Below are 20,434 nucleotides of genomic sequence, written 5' to 3' on the forward strand. Positions count from 1 at the left end.
TTGGCAATAAAATTGTTTGTAGTTCGGGAAACTCATACTAAGGACATGCATGTTATCCTGCAAAAAAATCAGATTTTTGGAAACAACTCACTAACCCTAGAATGTCTACAAGAAAGATAAAATGCTGCCATGGACCAGCTCCAATTGTGTATAAGAAAGCTGAGTGAACTCATAATACCCTTCTTCCTCTCCAAATTTTTCATGTATTCAAGATTAAATTTGAATACAAGGATTCAGATTTAGATTTTCAAGGAGTTCCTTGAATCTAACAGGGAAGGAAGAGTATAGAAAAACAAAAAGAATTCAACAAAATCCCTTGCTACTACCATTATACACACATGGATATACCAAGTCATCATGGCTCGAGCTAATGAAATGATCATGTGTTACTCTTTGCATTGATAGCAATTCTGATTTAACATTTTTAAGCTCAGTTGGTTTATAACTTGTTTTATATAGTTTGTTCTATAACAACTTTAGAAAGGGTTGGCTAATTTTGCTAAACTGAAGAGACTCAAGGATATCATAGTATTCAGCTTTAGTATTTGCTATATTGAAGAAAATGATGGATGACTTATTATTTCAAAAGGTTATTTCTCTAGCAATTTTTAGTTATTTCCAAATAAGTATAATACCTGGTTGGGTTGGGGTTACAGAGATATGCCATTATATTAAGTGAAAGTGAGAGTATAGAACTGTTAACTTATGAGGTGTTGACACAATAAACTCATTCCCTTTTCCCATCTCTGTTTTGGCAATTATCATATTGAATTATAATTCTGCTAATACATCTGTCTTCCCCACTAGACTGAGAATACCTTAAGGTGAAGAACCTCATTTATTCCCCTCTATATCATCATGTTCTAACACAGTACTTGGGATCCGCTATGAATGCAACAAATGTTTTTAGGTAAATTAAGTTTTAAAAAGATTGATTTGTTTGAACAGCTAATCTTTTTTTAAAAATCCTCACCCAAGGATATTTTTTCCATTGCTTTTCAGAGAGAGTGGAAGGGAGAGGGGGGGAGAGAGAGAGAGAGAGAGAGAGAGATGGAAACATTGATGTGAGAGACACACATCGATTAGTTGTATCCCACTCGAGTGCCAATCAGGACCAGAGACTGAGCCTGCAACTGAAGTACGTGCCCTTGGCCAGAATTGAACCCAGGGTGTTCAGTTCACGGGCCAATGTTCTAACCACTGAGCAAAACTGGCTAGGGCTGAACAGCTAATTTCTTAATTTCGAATTCAATTAGTTATTTATTTTTGTCTTATAGTCATTAGTATTGCATTAAATATTATGTTTTGCTTTATTCTCTTATAGTCTTTTACAGTGGCCTCGTAGGGGACCTAATATAATTTTCAGAAACTGATATGTTTGTGAAATCAATATCTGGCAAAGATTAACATTCCTTATGTACACAGAGAAAATCTGAGCCAATAGCACATAACACTGTCATAAAATATGAATTTTATTTATTTATCTTATAAATAAAAAATAAATTCTAAATGATATTAGAAGTGAAATAAAGGGAATTTTTATGCTGAATTAAATTAATCTAGAAATTAACTATACAACTTTTTTAAACATCTGAGATATTTAGTTAGTTTGAACTATTCCACTGATCTGAATTTTCTTATGCTTTAGGCCCACCAGACCTTCTTTTGGAATCCTTGAACCAAAAAGAGAAAGTAAATGGTGGTTATATTTATTTTCTGCATAAAACCGACTGGCTTATTTTAAGTCTTAAAAAATGTCCAGGAAGAAAGTTATCATCAATGAGAAGAACAGAGCTTATTACCAAATATACCCTTAATTGAAATTAGATACCAGATATCCAATCTTTGCATCCACATTTGTTCTTGTTTTGTTCAAAGTTTCTGGGAGTCTGTTATAGTTTGTAAAGCATGTATTTGGATTCTGTAAAAATAAAAGCAGTATACAAAGAAGGGCCTACCTCTAATCAACACATTTCAAGTGGCACCATATCAATACAATGTTTAATACTTTGGTATTAAAATGCAATATAAATTAATATGTTGCCATGCAGTATTATTTTAGCTTATAAAAATATTGAAAATATATTTCCTTCCAACTGCCAAAAAATAATTAGCCCTAGTGGGGTAAAGGTTTATTTATTAAATTAAAACCTAAATATACCTTCAGAAAGAAAAAATAAGTGAAAGATAACAGGACCAAATTAAATTTTTGTGTGTTCTGTACATTGATTTTGTCTTTATATTTCATACATTACCACAGGCAGCTGCAGCTGAATATGTTTGCATTGTTAGAACAATAGATTTCAGATTATTTTGTTAAGAAATTGCTATCATCTCAAAATATACAGTTATCTGGTTAAGATTAATCTTCTTTCAGCATTACCCTGTGAACAGAATTTAGCAACAACCAAACTGTCATCACAATTTCAGCAAAAAGTATGTAAATTTCTAGAACCTTGTGGATGACTAATGGAATACACTATAGGAGAGAGAGTCAAAATGTTTATTTTCCTCTAGAGAAAACAAAATATCTGTACCGATACCAACTTAATACACTAACAAGTATTTATTTCTACTGAAAATTTTCATTTACTGGATTGACTAGGAATTTGCAGAACTGAGAACTGAATGTAACTCTCAAATAAAGACATGAACAATTATTCCAGAACACGTTTTCTAAAACTACCCTAAACCTAGTACTCAAGTCTTTCCAACAATATTTCTCATTTTACATAAAATGTCTGCATAGGATATTTGCCCATGGGAAAAATGGGAATCACAGAAATTCTATTTCTAGAGGAAACTAATTAATGGTTGTTCTGGTTATTTATTGTTTAAGATACTACACTTTACTTAGTGACAAATGACAACCATTTTATTTTGCTCATGACTTGTTGGGTGAGAAATTTGAGAAGATTTGTGTCTGAAGTACATGGCAGAAGCCAGGGCAGCTGGAGCTGGAGGATCCACTTCCAAGATGGTTTCTTCACTTGCACGTCTGATGCTTTGCGGCTCATTGGCTTCCCATTCTCCACATGGTTTTTCAACCTCTAGGGCAGGGGTGGGGAACCTTCTTTCTGCCAAGGGCCTTTTGGATATTTATAACATCATTCACAGGCCATACAAAATTATCAACTTAAAAATTATCTATGAAAAAAGCTCCTAGACTTATTGAATTTTGAGTCCCACCTGCAGTTGCCTTGGCAGGGCCAGACCAGATGATTTCATGGGCCGTACGTGGCCTGTGGGCCAGATATTCCCCACCCCTGCTCTAGGGCCTCGCCTTGTGGCTTGGGCTTTTCACAGCATGTTAGTTTCAGAGCAGACCAAGAGATCAGAACAGAAGTTGCAAGGTTTCTTTTGACCAAGTCTCCAAAATCCCAGAAGATCACTTAGGCCATAGTCTATTGGTCAAGCATGTCCCAAGGACCGCCCAGTTTCAAGGGGAGGGGAATGAAACACCTTGTTCTAATGATAAGAGTAGCAAAAAATCTGTGTACATCTTTCAATCTACCACAATGTTGTCTCAAATTTTAAGTACTGGAATTTGGGAAACCTGACCTTTGTAATGTGCTTAGCCATTTGCATTTGATTGTTGTCATTTTTGGTAGTTCTAGTTTGAGTATGTCTAAAGCCAAATGTGCTTTAGAAACTTTAAAAATTAAAGGAAATGAATTCCATAACTTTTCATAATCTTACTGAATTCTGAAAGCTTTTCACATACAGGCAGGGTTGTCCTATTGGCCCAATTATCTTTTTCTATCTCCTTCTTTACCTTTGGTGTTTCTAAACCCTGATCATTCTGACTGCAAAGCTGAAGGGTATTTTGGCAATCACAATGCTCCTAACATCACCTTGCTATTGAGGCATAAGAACAAGTTACAAAATCATTTCCAGTTGCAAATAAATTATGTTAAATAAATCTGTGGAAAAGTTAAAACCACTTAAAATTAACCGTTCATGTGCTCCTTGAAATACCAAAGATCTGGTTTAACTGATTTTGTTGCTCTTTGTCCAAATTACATGATTACTTTAGCATTTCAGAGAAACAGCCATTCTGGGATTAAAAATGGGCAGGTCTCCAACTTTCTGTCAATAAAGTTGTTTCCAAATTGTGTTAAAAACTAAAAAATTAAAAGTTCAGTGTTGCATCTAATGTAAATTGGAAGAAAATTACTTTAGTAATTTTACAGGGTGGTGTAGGTAGTGGGTTATATTGAGATATATACCTATGTTGAAATACATGTTTTTATAAAATACATGTCTTAGAGATGTCCTAAATGGAACATATGTAAGTGGTGCAATCAGTACATCTAACTAAAATGTACTCCCTACAAAGGTCTCTTTCCTTGCTTTAGAGAAATACTGCTCAGACTTCTCTGTTGAAGTCTGCCTAATTGCAGAGAAGAAAGAAGTATTCACTCAGTGCCACAAACACAAAATTTACTCATGTTTTATTTGAAGTAGTTGTATGAATTTTGCTTTCTACTGTTTAATATGTAAATTTTCATACAAAATCAATTTAGGCACTTGAACCTCCATGAAAACTAATGATACACAATTATTTTATGGCTTTATGTGACCCCTGGCAAACCACAGATTGCCCTTAAAGTATCTCTATCCCAGAATGAATTGAAAGAAAAAGATAAAAATAAAAATTACTTTGGGGGGGGGTCAGTCCATATAGATTTGCCTTCAACAATATGTAATGAGTGCAAAATAATACAAGTGGTGGAGGGATAGCCATAGTCTAAGGCTTCAACATTACCTACAAGATATTTATCATTCCCACAGTCTACTCTTGACAACATGTTTATTATTTTCCCTTCTTTTTGTTTTAAAACACTTAATTTTAGTACTTTCACTTCAAGGCTGCATTAACTACAATGTGCCATATTTCATTTTAGAAAAATAAACAAGCTCTTAGGAATGTAATGTTCTCTTACCTATTTCAAGATAGCAACAAGCCTCTAACAATCCAAGTTAAATTAGAAAGATCAAAACCTGAGTCACTGAAGAAAGAAATTGAAGAAGATACAGATGATTGGAAGTATATACTGTGTTCACGGGTAGGAAGAATTAACATAATTAAAATGTCCATACTATGCAAAACAACCTATAGATTCAACACAATTCCTATCAACATACCATATTTCACTGAACAAGAAGTAATCCAAAAATTTATATGGAATGACAAAAGACCCTTAACAGCCACAGCAATCTTGAAAAAGAAGAACAAAGTTGGAGGAATCACGCTACCTGATATCAAACTGTACTACAAGGCCATCATAATCAAAACAGCATGGTACTGGCATAAAAACAGACATATAGCTCAATGGAACAGAAGAGAGAGCCCAAAAATACCCATGACTTTATGGTAAGTTAAAATTTGACAAAAGAAGCAAAAACATACAATGGTGTAAAGACAGTCTATTCAATAAATGGTGTGGGGGAAATTGCACTGATATGTGCAAAAAAATGAAACCCAACCACCTTCTTACACCATACACAAGAATAAACTCAAAAATGATTAAAGACTTAAATGTTAGACTTGAAACCATAAACATCCTAGAAGAAAACAGGCAGTAAAATCTCGGACATTTCTCGTAGCAATATTTTTTTCGGATAATATCGGCCCAGGAAAGGGAAACAAAAAGAGAAAATAAACAAATGGGACTACATCAAACTAAAAACTTTTGCACAGCAAAGGAAACCATCAACAAAATGAAAAGACAACCCAGTGAATGAAAGAACATTTACCAATGATACATCTGATAAGGGGTTGATATCCAAAATGTATAAAGAACTTAAACAACTCAACACCAGGAAGATAATCCAGTTAAAAATGTCAAAGGATCTAAATAGACACTTCTCCAAAGAGGACATACAGATGGCCAAGAGACATATGAAAAAATGCTAAACATCATTAATCATCAGAGATGCAAATTAAAACTAAAATGAGGTATCACCTCACACCTGCCAGAATGGCTGCCATCAACAAATCAACAAAACAACAAATGCTGGCGAGGGTGTGGAGGAAATGGAACCCTTGTGCGCTGTTGGTGGGAATGCAGACTGGTGCAGCTGCTGTGGAAAACAGAATGGAGTTTCTTCAAAAAATTAAAAATGGAGCTGCCTTATGACCCAGAGATTCCAGTCCTGGAAATATATCCGAGGAAATCTGAAACAATAGCCAAGATTTGGAAGCAACCCCAGTGCCCATCAGTAGATGAGTGGATAAAAAAGCTGTGGGATATTTATGCAATGGAATACTACTCAGCCGTAAAAAGAAGGAAATCTTATCCTTTGTGACAGCATGGAGGGACCTGGAGAGCATTATGCTAAGTGAGATAAACCAGTCAGAGAAAGACAAGTACCACATGATTCTACTTATACGTAGAATCTAATGAACAAAATGAACTAACAAACAAAATAGAAACAGACTCATAGATACAGAGAACAGACTGACAGTTGTCAGAATGGAGGGGGTTTGGGGGCCTGGGTGAAAAAGGTGAAGGGATTAAGCAAAAGAAAAAATGAAGCCACAGACACAGACAACAGTATGACGATTACCAGAGGGAGAGGGGGGTGACAGGAGGTAGCAGAGGGTCAAGGGGTAGATGGCGATAGAGGAGACTTGACTTGGGGTGGTGAACAGAAATAGAATATACAGATGATATATTATAGAATTATACACCTGAAACCTATATAATTTTATTAACAAGCGTCACCCCAATAAATTCAATAATTTTTTAAAAGTTGAGTCGAAAACTACCAAAGTGAGTGAAATATTGGGACCTATTCATCATCCCTGGCTATATAATTGGTAGTACCGCTTATATCATTGATAGGTACCGGTCATATATTTCAATAAATCATACGCCCAAAGTAAGTCTAATAATACATTTGCAACATATTTACTCAGTTCTCTTGCTCAGAATGGAAGACATTCTTAGAATTGAAGAATAGAACTCGATGGATGAGAGCTTACAGATGTTAAAGTACATGGTTTAGAGCAAATGCCATGGTTTGAAAGAGATAACTGCAGAGCTCTGAGTTTTAAGGTTACATTCTTTAAATACAAAGATTAGTGGTAGGAGATACACAATAAAAGGCCCAACATCTTGTGTCCTTATTTGAGACTGTAAAAAGACAGCAGCACCCATAAATCAACTTTTTACTTTTCCCAACAACGTATGATTCATAAATATTTAGGATCTCACTCTAAAACAAGTTTTAAATAGCCATAGATTCTGCCATTGGCAATATTATCAAAATATTTTGAAGGCTTGTTTGATGGGCTCTTTTATTTTTCAAAAAGTGATTGTTCCCCAAGAGTCAACACTTTCTAAATATGAAAGAAAAGGCTGACAACCATAAAATGTTTTCTGTACCAGTCACTAATGTATGACACCCATGAATCTATCAATCACCGAGCTAAAAAGCTCTGTTCTACAGCACACTTAATACCCAGTGTAACCAATTAGTATTATCATTCCTTGATGCAATACAAACTCATTTCCTTAAACTGCTATTGCACTGAACTCCAGGGTTATAAATGAGCAGACATAAATTGATTTGCATGTAATAACAGTGGCAATCAACCTTTCTTGGTTCATGCAATTTTCTCCATCTGTTAACAGAGAGCAAGTTTAGGATCTGTTATTCCAAAAAGGGGACTTACCCAGCTGGACATCTATAACACTTGGCTGATTCTCCATGGGGAACAATGGCTTGGGAGGCTTGTCTGTGAGTAAAGCTAGAAGAAAAAATAAAAGAAGGTAACAGAAAAATTGAGATAAATTATAGGATAGGAAAGATTCTATTGTGTATGATATTTAATGTTTGTAGACTTGATGGTGTGTAAACATTTATTAGACAGTATTTCTACTTGAGTTGTTACTCTATCCATACAATATCCATTTCCCAGCATATTTAGAGCACCATTGATCACTGTAAATAGGCTATTTTGACAGCTACACTTTCCAACAAGATCAATCAAATACACTATGTTGAGTGGTTTTATAAGCTTGTGAATGTAAAGAAATATAGATTTTAAAAGTATAATCAGATAAACATTAAATTTTCATACCTACTTTGTGGTGCTACACATTCCTAATGAACTATAACCCTAATTAATGGTCATTTCTGGCGAATGGAACCTTCTACACCTCTGAATCATCCCCCACTCCCCACCCCAACCTCTCAAAGCAATATACTAAATCATTAGCATCTTCATTAGAATAATTGATCAAAAACACTGATTGAATATATTTGTCCACCAAATCCTGTGCTAAGTGCTAAGGGAGAAGGAAGTAGATATGCAATCTTGGAGTATGAACAGAGAATTATCACATTAAGACAAAGAGATAATAGAATAATACAATCTAATAAAAAATTGTAGCATTTGAGGTATAAGGCTAAATGTGGTAAAGAAATGGAGAAAAGAGAGGTCAATAATGGGAAAACTTTTATGAAGGAAATGGTCTCCATATAGACCTTAAGGAGCAGAGAAGGTTTGGAAAGGCATAGTAAGGAAGAAGAAATGCAGGAAAGATTATCAACACCAACTGAGAAACTTACCAAGCAGAGTGTGACTAGAGAAGAAAGACGTGGTGATAAGGATTTGGGTGGAAAGGGGTAAAGAGCAAGATGCTTATCATGTGGAGTAACTGGAACTGAAACCAGATAGATAAAATGGAGCTCAATTCTGGAGTATCCAGAGAAACATACAGAGGAATTTCGACATGAGGTAGTAAACTAGAAGGCCATTGCGGATTCTTGGAACAAAAACAACAGACTCAAGGGAAGTGCTATATAAAGATGATTGGCTTGATATACAGAATGGGCTTGAAAATAATAAAACCAGCTAAGATGCAGTAACAATGCTGCAGTGTGGAGATGAGTCAGGGTAGCAGAGTAAGGGAAATAAATTTTAAAAAAATGGACACAACTTCGAGAGGTACCTGGAAGAAAAAAATGAGAGAATTTGGCACACAGATAAAAAAATGTTCTATGGCAAACCTGATATCAAACTATTATTTATATCTGAATTATTTTTCACTGTTCTAAAATTTATGTCATGCTTCAACTATCCAACTTCTTATTCTACTTATTAAAGGGAAATGTTTTATACTTCTTTGTAATTCACAGAAGGCAGAATAGAGCTGTGCATTTAGGAGAATCATTAAACGATTGTTAATAGACTGGCTTAAGAATTCCCTGTTGCCCGGCCGGGCCTTGCTCAGCGGTTTGAGCATCGACCTAGGATCCAGGCGATCGGGGTTCGATTCCCGGTCAGGGCACATGCCCGGGTTGCGGGCTGCAGCTAATCAATGACTCTCATCATTGATGTTTCTATCTCTCTCTCTCCCTCTCCTTTCCTCTTTCTGAAATCAATAAAGATATATTTAAAAAAAAAAAAAAAAAAAAGAATTCCCTGCTGACATGAGAGTTCATCTCATATTTTCAAGGAAGTTTAAAAGAGAGAGAAAAGTTGATCACATGACTGGTAAGGTTAGGAAAATCTACAAATTGGATGAGATTGCCCATTATAGTTGTTGATAACAAATTCACCAGGAAAGAGCTTTACATAACATTAGCTTCATCTTCCTGATAATCATATTGCTTGAAATAGAAAAATTTTAGTGAATTACTCCCATTTTTCCAATAAATTTTTATTGATGGCCTACAACACATCTTGTCTTTATGGAATTGAAGAATATATTTTTCTAAATTGATTTTGGCATAATATAGATAAATAGAAATATAATATCTATAGTCTTCATTTTCTAAATATTTGAGCTACTCTTAACAATCTGATATTTAAATATTATTTTAAATATAAGGGACATACTTTAAACAAAATTTAAATATTTGAATTTAAAATCCAATCAAAACAAATGTTCAATTTTGTTGTTGCTCGTTTTTGTTTATAATAGCAAAATATTGAAAACAACCAAAATACCCGTCAGAGACTGGTTAAATACTATTATGGTACTTCTATATAATGATATATTGTTATGTAGTTATTTGAAAGAATTAGCTAAATCTATATATCTATTATGGAAATATCTCCAAGATAAACTGTTCACTGAAAAAGCAAGGTTCTAAACAGTACCCACATTATACAATCCTTTGAATAAAATACATGAATATATAAAACACATATAAATGATATGTGTGTGTATGCACATACAAAGTTATTTGTGTAAGTATGAAATATTTGTGAAGGGATATATGTGAAACTGGTATTTCCTCTCAGGAGAGGAACTGGGTGGCTGAGAAATGTTAGGTGGAGGGGGGAGGGCAGTATGATCAGTCAGAAGAATATTGAATTTTCATTATATACCTTTTGTACATTTGAACAATTTACATAAACTATGTTTTCAAAACATTACTAAAATTCAATTAAACTCAGCCACCTACATTTTATTTATAAAAATCACTTTCATTTCTTTGTAGTATTATTGTCAATTTGCCTTACACAATCAGATTGTAGACACTTAGCTTGACAAAAACTACTTAGACTTATTTTCAAATGCATTACAGTAATTAAAATGTGATAGGTGGGAAGCAATTGTAAATACTATATTTCATACTCAAAGATGAATGTTTTGTCCTACTTTAATCAGAGTATGAATTTGGAGTCACTGTTGTCTCTTATCCTTAGCTTGGACTATGGCTATATTTACTCTAATTTTATTATTGTTAAATGTCAATTACTGAAGAGACATTATTAATATTAATGATAATTTTAAGTGCCTTACATTTGTAGGTGGATCATAATTTCCAAAGGGCTTTCAGATACATTAGCTCAAGTAATCTACACAATGACTTTGGGAGGTAAGGAAGGTAGTTACGGTTATGGCCAATTTAGAGATGAAGTTAAATGAAGCTTACATTGTCTCATTTGAGCCCCCTGTGATCAAAAGCCCCCATTAGCAGAATGGATAGGTAGAAAGATATAAGGAGACTGGTAAAAAGGCTCAGCGCTGAGCCAATGGTTTTAGCCTCTTTGGCTACACACTAATTAACTAAGCTAAGGTTCCTAGGCCAGTGGGAGTGCTTTTGTGGCAAACAGCCAGCTGAAACATGATTCCCTGTAGGACGTGCCTTACTCATATGGGTGTCTTTTCTAAACCCATGAATGAAGGATGAACTTACACTTACCCTAACACACCCCGGTGACATGTATGGAGTGGAGCCTCATTAAATTCCAATACCTTGTCTAGGCCTGGGAAATGCCAAGCGCAGAATGTTTGCGATGATAAAACAGCAAATGTAGCAGTTCATCTGGATTCTGACCACCAGCCTGGAGACAAATCTATCAGCGCCCAGTGTAATTATAGCATTGGCATATTAGCTAGAGCTTGCGCTGCCATGGTCAGGCAAACTCATTTATTTTGTTTCTTTTAAAATCTCATCTGAATTTCACAGTTAGAGTTCGGAAAATGAAGAGAGGGAACGTCAATATCAAGCCCCCTGGAAAACGGAGTGGAGACTGACACTTTTATTAGAAAAGTTATCCTGGACCTCTAGAGGGACAAATTGGGGTCTGAGCTAGTCTTTGAATTTGCTGCTCAAGCTTGATGCTTTGATTGAAAGAATGGGAGCAAGGAATGCAGTTTAGCACTGACGTTTCAGTTCACAATTCCTCCCCGGAATTTCCCTCTGTAGCTGCTTATGTTTAATTATTCTTAAATATAATTTCCCTACTGACTATAACATGATGCTGGTGTTAATGTGCTAGTGAAGCTATTACTGAAACTACCTGCTTCTTCCTAAAACTAGGTTTTATATCTTTGACAGTAACTTTCCTGAGTTGAATGTCCAAATAAGCTCTTTTTTTTTTTTTTTCTATTACAGACACACACAAAAAAAGTGTCTACCAGTACAATCTGATCAATTGGTTTGACTGAAATTTTGGTCAATTTTCATAATGAATAAGTAGAATTCATTGTTTGAGTAAATAAATCAGATTATTTGACTATAGTGCCTAAGCATTATGTACTGTTACTACAAAGTTTTATTATCCTCTTTTGTTGTTGACTTGTCTGTTTAATTAGACTTGTCAGAGAGACAAGTGGGCGGGAGCAGGACAGCTTAATGCAAAGGACACTAAGTGTATGAACCCATATAATTAGGATCATATAGTAACTCATTAATTTTTATGAACAAAACCATTAAGGAATGTGTATGTTAAGGTCAGTGAAATGGATCCCTCCAAATCCACTCAATACATAAGCACCGAAATCTCATTTCAAAATTATTATTTTCACCACAACATTTATCCATTCCAAATCTACCAATGTCTCCTATATTTTCAACAGGATAAAATCTGAACCTGTCAGCTAGGAACACAAAGGCAGCCAAAATATAGCCTTAAAAAAACAATCTTGCGGCCTCTTTTCCCTCTCTTCCTATTTTATCAATGCTGTATATCCAAGTTACTTCCCTAATTTGCCCCATTATTAACACACTACATTAATTTCCAACTCTGCATCTTGGCTTAACCATTTTCCCTAAACTTGGAATCATATAAAAATAGTTACTGTAGTTATCATTAATTTAGTATCTACTTGTGTTAGGCACTGTTCTAAGGCATTTTGTAATACATTTTATAGATAACTTTCCCAAAGTCAAGCAGCTTTTGACTAGTAAATCTGGGATGAGAACTCAGTTCTGTCTGATTTTACCATGTCCACAATACCTCTCTAAGACCCTCCCTTCCTTTTCCCCATCCCAAGTCTTATCTACCCTCCAAAAGCCAGTTTAAGTGATACATCTGCCAGAAAGCCTTCCCTAATAAAAACCCAAACTAACCTTTCCTCTCTCAAAAATCCTAAAGCATTTACTATTTCTTTGAACCACTAATTTGGTTCATAATATACACTGCTTTGAATACAAATTAAACCTCACCTTATATGGGTATATCTACTTTATCTAACTAGATTTTTAAACTCCTGGAAGAAAAGGATCATGCCTTATATAAACCACCAATTAAGATAGTGTCTGACACTGTGGAACAAATAAACACAATCTCCAAATCAACTTTCCCATGGCATCCTTTCTTTTAAAATAGGTGCTTCCCCATAGAGTTCTTAGGTTATAGTGAACAGAAAGAAACTCTTGCTAATTTAAGCAAAAATGGATTTTATCAGAAGGAAAAATCAAGGATGGACAGGATGCCTGGGGAACTAAGTTTAGAGACAGGAAAAAAACTAGGCCAGGTCTAGATGGACAGGCAAAAGGGACTACACAATAATTTCATCTTTATCCCATCGTTGGATTGAATTCATTTTAACTGGTTTTGAGTTCCTTTAAAAAAATTTTTGTTCACTTTTTTTACATATATACAATTTTTATTTATTTTTATTATTATGTAAGTTTTAGGTGTACAACATTATAATTTGATGTCTGTATATACTACAAAGTGATCACCCCAAAAAGGCTAGTTACTATCCATCACCATACAGTTGACCACCTCCCCCAATTTGCCCACTTCCAGCCCTCTTCCCCTCTAGTAACCATCTGTCTCTTTTTTTATTCTTGTGTCACTTTGTTTTATATTCAAAATCTCGTGAAAGAGAGGCTGAATGGACAAGTTTTGAGTTCCAGCCCTAACGAGGACTGCATGCACACCTAAAAGAAAAGAAAAATCCCCTAAAGCAGGATTTCCAAAACTCAGTTTTTACTTTCAGTGACAGATGATTCTCTGTTGTAGGTGATGGTTCTGTGTATTGTAGGATGTTTAGCAGCATCCCTGTCCTCTTTCCACTAAATGCCAGTAGCACATCCTTCCCTAGTTGTGACAACCAAAAATTTCTCCAGACATTGGCAAATGCCCCCTGGGGAGCAAAATCACACCTGGTTGAGAACCACTGTCCTTTGTGGAACTTAGGTTACTTGATGTTCTAAGGTAATTGAAGATTTTGGGAAAGAAGATTTGGGAATAGTTTTCTTGTGGGAAAGCAAAATGGAGGTCCTTCCTAAGAAAATTATACCTAAGGAGAGCCAAGGGATCTTGTTAATATCCTTAAAGGTTTCCTGTAATCATGAAGGGAGATTAACCAAGTCTAGCCAAAGTGGTTGACTAGTTTCAAGATTTAATAAATTAAACACAGAATGAATCCAAAAATTGCTGAGCTCTGGAAACATCATAAGCACTATTATTCTTTGGAAAGAAATCTCTCTTTCTGAATTAACTACATAGACTTCCTAATTTTGAATTATGATGCACACCATTTATTGTCCACTTAGTGAATCTAAAGTTCCATATATTATAAATATTTCATATCTAAGATTACTAGTCTGAGAGTCCCTTAATTTAGATAATCATCTAGAAAAAATACAAAATATGATTATTGAATATCATCTTTAATCCTCCAAATTTATAAGCCTAAACAGAAGCAGTCTTGAGTATAATGTGTCTCATTTACCCTAAACTTCATCATTTTGCATATCCGACATTAAAGAAGTTTCTTCTCTAGCCTGGTTTTCGTCACCCACGATTGTGTCTCTCCAATCAAAACTTGCTGCAAAGAAGTCTCTGTGATTTCAAACTTAGTATGGACTTAAGACACCTGTACCTCCTCTTCTACAGCTAGATGCTTTTGAAAGACTGTCTCTAAATGTGGAATAATAGGCTTTAATCCATAGTAAGAGAATAAATAGCAGGCACATATTGGGCCCAAGGACTCTTCTCTGAACTCCTATCTTCACACTGGCGTTCGCCAACAAAAGTGTGACTTTAAGCAGAAGTTAATGAAGGTAAAGTTATTTTCTTCAAGATTCCAACCAGCATTATTGTATGTGATTTCTACACTTCTTAACAGCATGTTAGAAATGAGAGCCCAGGTATATTTTAAATTAAAACATCACATCAATGTCCATTAAAAGTCAAGTCCTGTTTAACTTCAGCCTGTAATTACTAGCCCTGGCCGGTATAGTTCAGGGGTTAGAGCACTGGCCTGTGCACCAAAGGGTAATGGGTTTGATTCCCTATCAAGGGCCCATACCTGGGCTGCAGGTTCAATTCCTGACCCCTGGTCGGGGTGCGTGCGGGAGACAACCAATTGACGTGTCTCTCTTAAATGTATGTTTCTCTCTCTCTCTGCCCCTCCCTTCCATTCTTTCTAAAAATCTATGGAAAAAATATCCTTGGGCGAAGATTAACAAACAAACAAACAAACAAAAAAACAGGAAAAAAAATAGGTACTCTAGGAAACAGTGTGTGTATGTGCTGGAGTTGAAGATGTAAAGTACAAATTATTGGACTTTTTTTCATTTTTTTTCTTTGTCATTATTTTATTGAATTTATTGGGGTGATATTGGTTAATAACATTATATAGGTTTCAGGTATACAATTCTACAATACATCATCTACATATTGTATTGTGTGTTTATCACACCAAGTCAAGTCTCCTTCATCACTGTTTATCCCCCCTTTAGCCTCTCTACCTCTCCCCACCCCCCTACCCAAAGTTATATGAAAAGGATTAATGTAGTACAAGAAATGGGCATGTAGAAATGGCTGTAGTAAATGACAAAAAGTGGTAATTGCCAGCTTTAGTTTTCATTGCTGCCATAACAAGTTACCATAACACACTTATTAGTATCTTATAGTTTGGGAGGTGAGAAGTCTGATGTGGGTCTTACTGGGTAAAAACGAAGATGTTGGCTGGGCATCATCCTCTTCTAAGGTCCTAGGAGCTAATTTATTTCCTTTCCTTTTCCAGCTTCTAGAGGCTGCCTACATTCCTTGGTTCTTCGCCTTCTTCCATATTCAAAGTCAGAAGTGGCAGGTCAAATCCTTCTCACATTACATCACTCCAATCTTCTCTTCTGGCTCCCTCTTCTACTTTTAAGGACCCTTGTGATTACACTGGGCTCACATGGAAAAGTCAGGATAATTTCCCTACTTTAAAGTCAGTTGATTAGCAACCATAATTCCATTTTTAAACTTAACTTGCCTTTGTTATACGGCCTAACATATTCTCATAACAAATTAAGATGTGAACATATTGGGAGGGGGGCATTATTCTGCCTATAAAAATGCCACAAGAGGTAATTAAGTAAAATACAACAGGAATTTAAAGAATATTACATGTTGGCTGTCATGTAGAACAACTACATACATTGCATGCGTTGTATATGAACTTTTCTTTACTGGTCTTATTTCAGCCATATCAGTTTGTGGATACAGACATAATCTTTGTATCTCAAAGAAAAGTCCATCAAGGCAATTATTTGAGTAGTTTTGGCGGGTTTTGATCATTTGTTTTCAGCTTATTTATTTACTTATTTGTGGCTGCTTAACTTCTTAGGCATTCATAGCCTATCAACATATTTTGTAATGCAAAAAAAGAAGGAAAAGCAAAATATAACTTAAGCAATTTTAATCATTTGAGTGTGTGAATAGTCCTTAATGAGGACTACAACTGTGGATATTAAATTAGCAATTGTTTTAGAATCAAACTTTTCATGGCAGAGATAATTTTCTAATTCACAGAATATTTTGGTGGACATAAACATGATGTGATATTTTGAACTCAGGAAGAAATTGTCCTCATAAGTGGAGAGTCGTGCTAACATAAAGACTTAGTTTGGGGTCTAAAGTGGAAAAGAGCTGGTATCAATCACATGGCATTATCCCTTTACTCTCCTCGTCAGCTTTGCATTTCCAGATAATTTTTTATAATCATGAGTAATCTATTTTTTTGCAAATGCATGGTCATCAAAAACTTATAAACTTCAGGATGTTATTTTCAGATTAGGAAACTGAGGTTAGGGGAGTTAAATTATTCATCTAAAGATACACAGCTAATAAGGGACAGAAATATGGCTTTAACCCCAATTCCCTGACTCCCGTTTTATTTTTGAGGAAATTAAGGTTCAGAGAGGTAGGGTAACTTGAACAAGGTCACCCAGCTAGCAAAAGTGCCAAAATTGTTAACCAATCTATGTCTCTCTAACTTTAAAGCTGGGATCTTTCCTCCTGATCGCTCTAGGATGAATATGTAGTAATATTTCAAATTAACTCAATCCTACTAGAACAATACCTGACAATAAAGTTATTTTGCTTTCACTTTCATCACTGAAGTCACAACCTGACCCTTAGAAATCTTAAATAACTTCCCACATGATGGCAGCCCTCTGAGAATCTTCCAAACTTGTTCCCTGTCTTTGTCACACTGATGAACACTAATTTAATTAACCAAATATAAGTTGATGGCCTATGATGTTGAAATTGATTTTCAAATGAAGCCAATTATGACTGTTCACAGTTTCAAGGAGAAAATTTAGTCTAGATGATTTCGAGATGATTATTGAATGAAGAATAACCAAAGAAAAGAGAAAAAATAAAATGAAGTTGCATAGCACTTTCTTCTTTCAATTATTGTCTAATTAAGTCCAACTGAGAGACTAGTAAGGCAAGGATTGTTGTCTCCAGAAACAAAAATATGAAATCTCAGAAATTTTTCAAAGTAGGAAGTCTCCTGAAACAGAGTGCCTTGCCTTTCTGAATCAACCTCAAAAGTTTCCCCACTAACTGTGGAACTTTAAAGATGACCCCATATTTTCTGATATGATATGCATTTCCTCAGCTGTCATTATCATTCATCTCCTGATACGATTTTGTCAAGAGATTGAACCCAATGCTTAGAAAGAGAATCTGCGGCTCTGAATAAGCAGTCTTTGAATATCATAAGGCAGGCTAATGGTTTGACACGGTAGTCACTCCCTGTCACTCCCCACTAGTTTTCTCTCTACCGGAATAAATAAAGCAGCTTCCAGGTGTGGTCTGCTTCACCTGAGGATCTGAATGTCTCCTCTCCCCTGATCTGGACTAATGCTTCCCTCCGGAACATTCCAGCACAGATGGAAACACAGGCACTCAAGGCTGCTCTGGCCTTATGTGTCATTGATCTGACGCTATTGAATGTTTCTACAGCAAACATGCACTTTCTCTTAGACTGTAGTTAGTCAAAAAGTGGTCAGGTCTTTTGTGTGAGAACAAAAGACTTCTCAAAAGAAACTCTCCTGGTAGGGTGGTTACCTGGGGTTACAAACCAGCGAAAATACTGCAAATCAATCTTCCTGCATTCAGTGACCCAGTGTCTACTTCTTTGCTTTTAGCCTGACAGGCTAGTTACATATCTGAATAAAACCCAGGCCTCTTGGGGTTTTGTCTATGGGTCAATGCCCCATCAATGTGCCCAAAAGAAGAAAAAGTCACCACCTAGTTATTTTATTATTATTTTTTAATCCTCACCTGAAGATATTTTTTCCATTGCTTTTCAGAGAGAGAAAAAGGGAGAGAGAGAAAGAGAAACATCAGTGTTAGAGAGACACAGCAATTGGTTGCTTCCTGCTCATGCCCCAACCCGGGCCAGGAACAAGCCTGCAACTGAGGTACTTGCCCTTGACTGGAATCGAACCCGAGACCCTTCAGTCCCCAGGCTGATGCTCTACCCACTGAGCCAAACCTGCTAGGGCCTGCCTAGTTCTTTTTTAATGATTAGAGAGAGTCACTGATGGGCTGTGTCCTGCACGCCCACTGGGGATCGAGCCCACAACCTGGGCATGTGCCCTGACTGGGAATTGAACCAACGATCTCCTGGATCCTAGGTCGATGCTCAACCTCTGAGCCACACCAGCCAGGCCTGCCTAGTTCTTGAGGAGGAAATTTTAGTTCCTGAGATGGCAAAAGCTCCTCATCCCTGCCTGTCATGTGGAAATGTCTGTGATGTTCATTAGCATCAAGCTGATCACACCATAATTCAGAGCAGATGGCTTCTTATATGGTATTATTTTATAGGGAAAGCCTCTTCTAACTTTCAAAAACATCTGCCACCCACTAACCAGATCATAAACCCTATAATGTTGTTGTTGAAAGCATAGGCTCTGTGTTAAGAATACGTAAGTTTGAATCCTGGCTCTGCCTCTTACTATGAGACCTTGGTCATATTTATTAACCTCTTAGGGATTCCATTTCTTTAACACATGCATAACTTCTGGATGGTACTATTACCCACTCATTAGGATTATTATAAGGATCAAATGAGATCATGCTTCTGAAGTGCAAAGTACAGGCCTAACTCATATTTAGTCCTTAATAAATGGTAGCAATTATTATTAATTTGCCAATTAAAGAGAACATTGAGCTGTATCTATCTCTAGGGTGGGGATCCAACGTAATGACTGAGAATACATATGACAAGGATAGAAAGGTGGAAAAAAACCACAAGGGTGGGGGTACTAAAGGAAAGAAGTGAGAGTAGTGGAGAGACAGTGCCAGAATCACCAAAGCAAGTCTCACTCCAAAACTTCAATTTCCCAATACCTGGAGCCATCACAGTGCTCGTGTATAGAGATCCAGGTCAAAGAAATCATATGGTTAAGTTCTACCTTGTTACGGTGATTGCACTTTTCTCTACAAACTTAAATATACCTAGAATAATGTGTAAGGAAAAGAATGAGCTGGTGGGAGTGTTTCAATAGTATCTATGTAGATAATAAACTGAGCTGAAATCAATGATTTTATTGATTCCCTGTAACCACTGCAAAATCAAAAGGAAATTAAGGTGGTTGGCTGGAGTTTTAGGTCGATATCAACATTTCTGAAAAGCAGATAGGCAAATTCTTGGGACAATAATAGAAGCCACTTCATCTGCTTAATGAAGTGCCTTCCACAGAATGGACAGACTAAAGGAATCCCAGTCTTAATGTGGGATATTGCCGAAGAACTTGGACAAAATTAAAGGGACCTGAGTTCTAATCCTGCCTCCACTAGTAATTTATTTTGTGAGCTTAGACTATTCATTTAATTTTTATGTTGCTTAGTTTCCCCATCTTCAAAATAAGGATGAGAATTTCCCTGTGCAGTTTATATGGTTAATATGAGGATTAAATAAAATAAGGAATACAGGGTGAGGAGAAAGTAAGTTTACAGTTGTTTGTATGAAAAATAATACAATTAATAAATAATACAAGAATAAATTCTGTGTTTCGCATACTCACAAATGTAAACCTATTTTTGCCCCACCCTGTATAAAAGCCCTACAAGTTTTTAAAAACTCTAAAAATATAAGCCACAAAATGGGAAACTTCCTCCTAAAGTTACAACTTCCAAAAAGGCATCCCAGAGATATAATGTAGCGGTTTTATGCCATTTTTAGAGGTCCCAGAAGAGGAAATCTACAGGACAATTTCAGTTGCTTGTTCAGTGGTTTAGAAGATTTTGCCATCATGGTATTCTATTGTATATCTAGTAAAAAATTATCTAACTGCAATGAAAGGCTACATTTACTGAAGTAAAGGGAAAAGAATCCTCATTATCTACATTTCTGGAAAATAATATATAACTATTAAATGGCACTTCCTATAAATTAAGGACTGTTCTAAGGACATAACAGATATTATTTCATTT

At 35.7% G+C, this 20,434-nt stretch overlaps 1 protein-coding gene across 1 annotated transcript in view; it reads right to left on the minus strand.

Annotated features, from left to right (window-relative positions):
• IL1RAPL2 (interleukin 1 receptor accessory protein like 2) overlaps positions 1-20,434 on the minus strand; it is an 892,733-nt gene that overhangs the window by 229,671 nt on the left and 642,628 nt on the right. The window contains exon 6 of the mRNA XM_087813552.1: positions 7,685-7,759. Within this exon, the coding sequence (XP_087669678.1) occupies positions 7,685-7,759 (75 nt within the window). The remainder of the gene's footprint in view (positions 1-7,684; positions 7,760-20,434) is intronic.

This window comes from Miniopterus natalensis, chromosome X (genome assembly GCF_054644295.1).
Source record: "Miniopterus natalensis isolate mMinNat1 chromosome X, mMinNat1.hap1, whole genome shotgun sequence".
NCBI lineage: Eukaryota > Metazoa > Chordata > Mammalia > Chiroptera > Miniopteridae > Miniopterus > Miniopterus natalensis.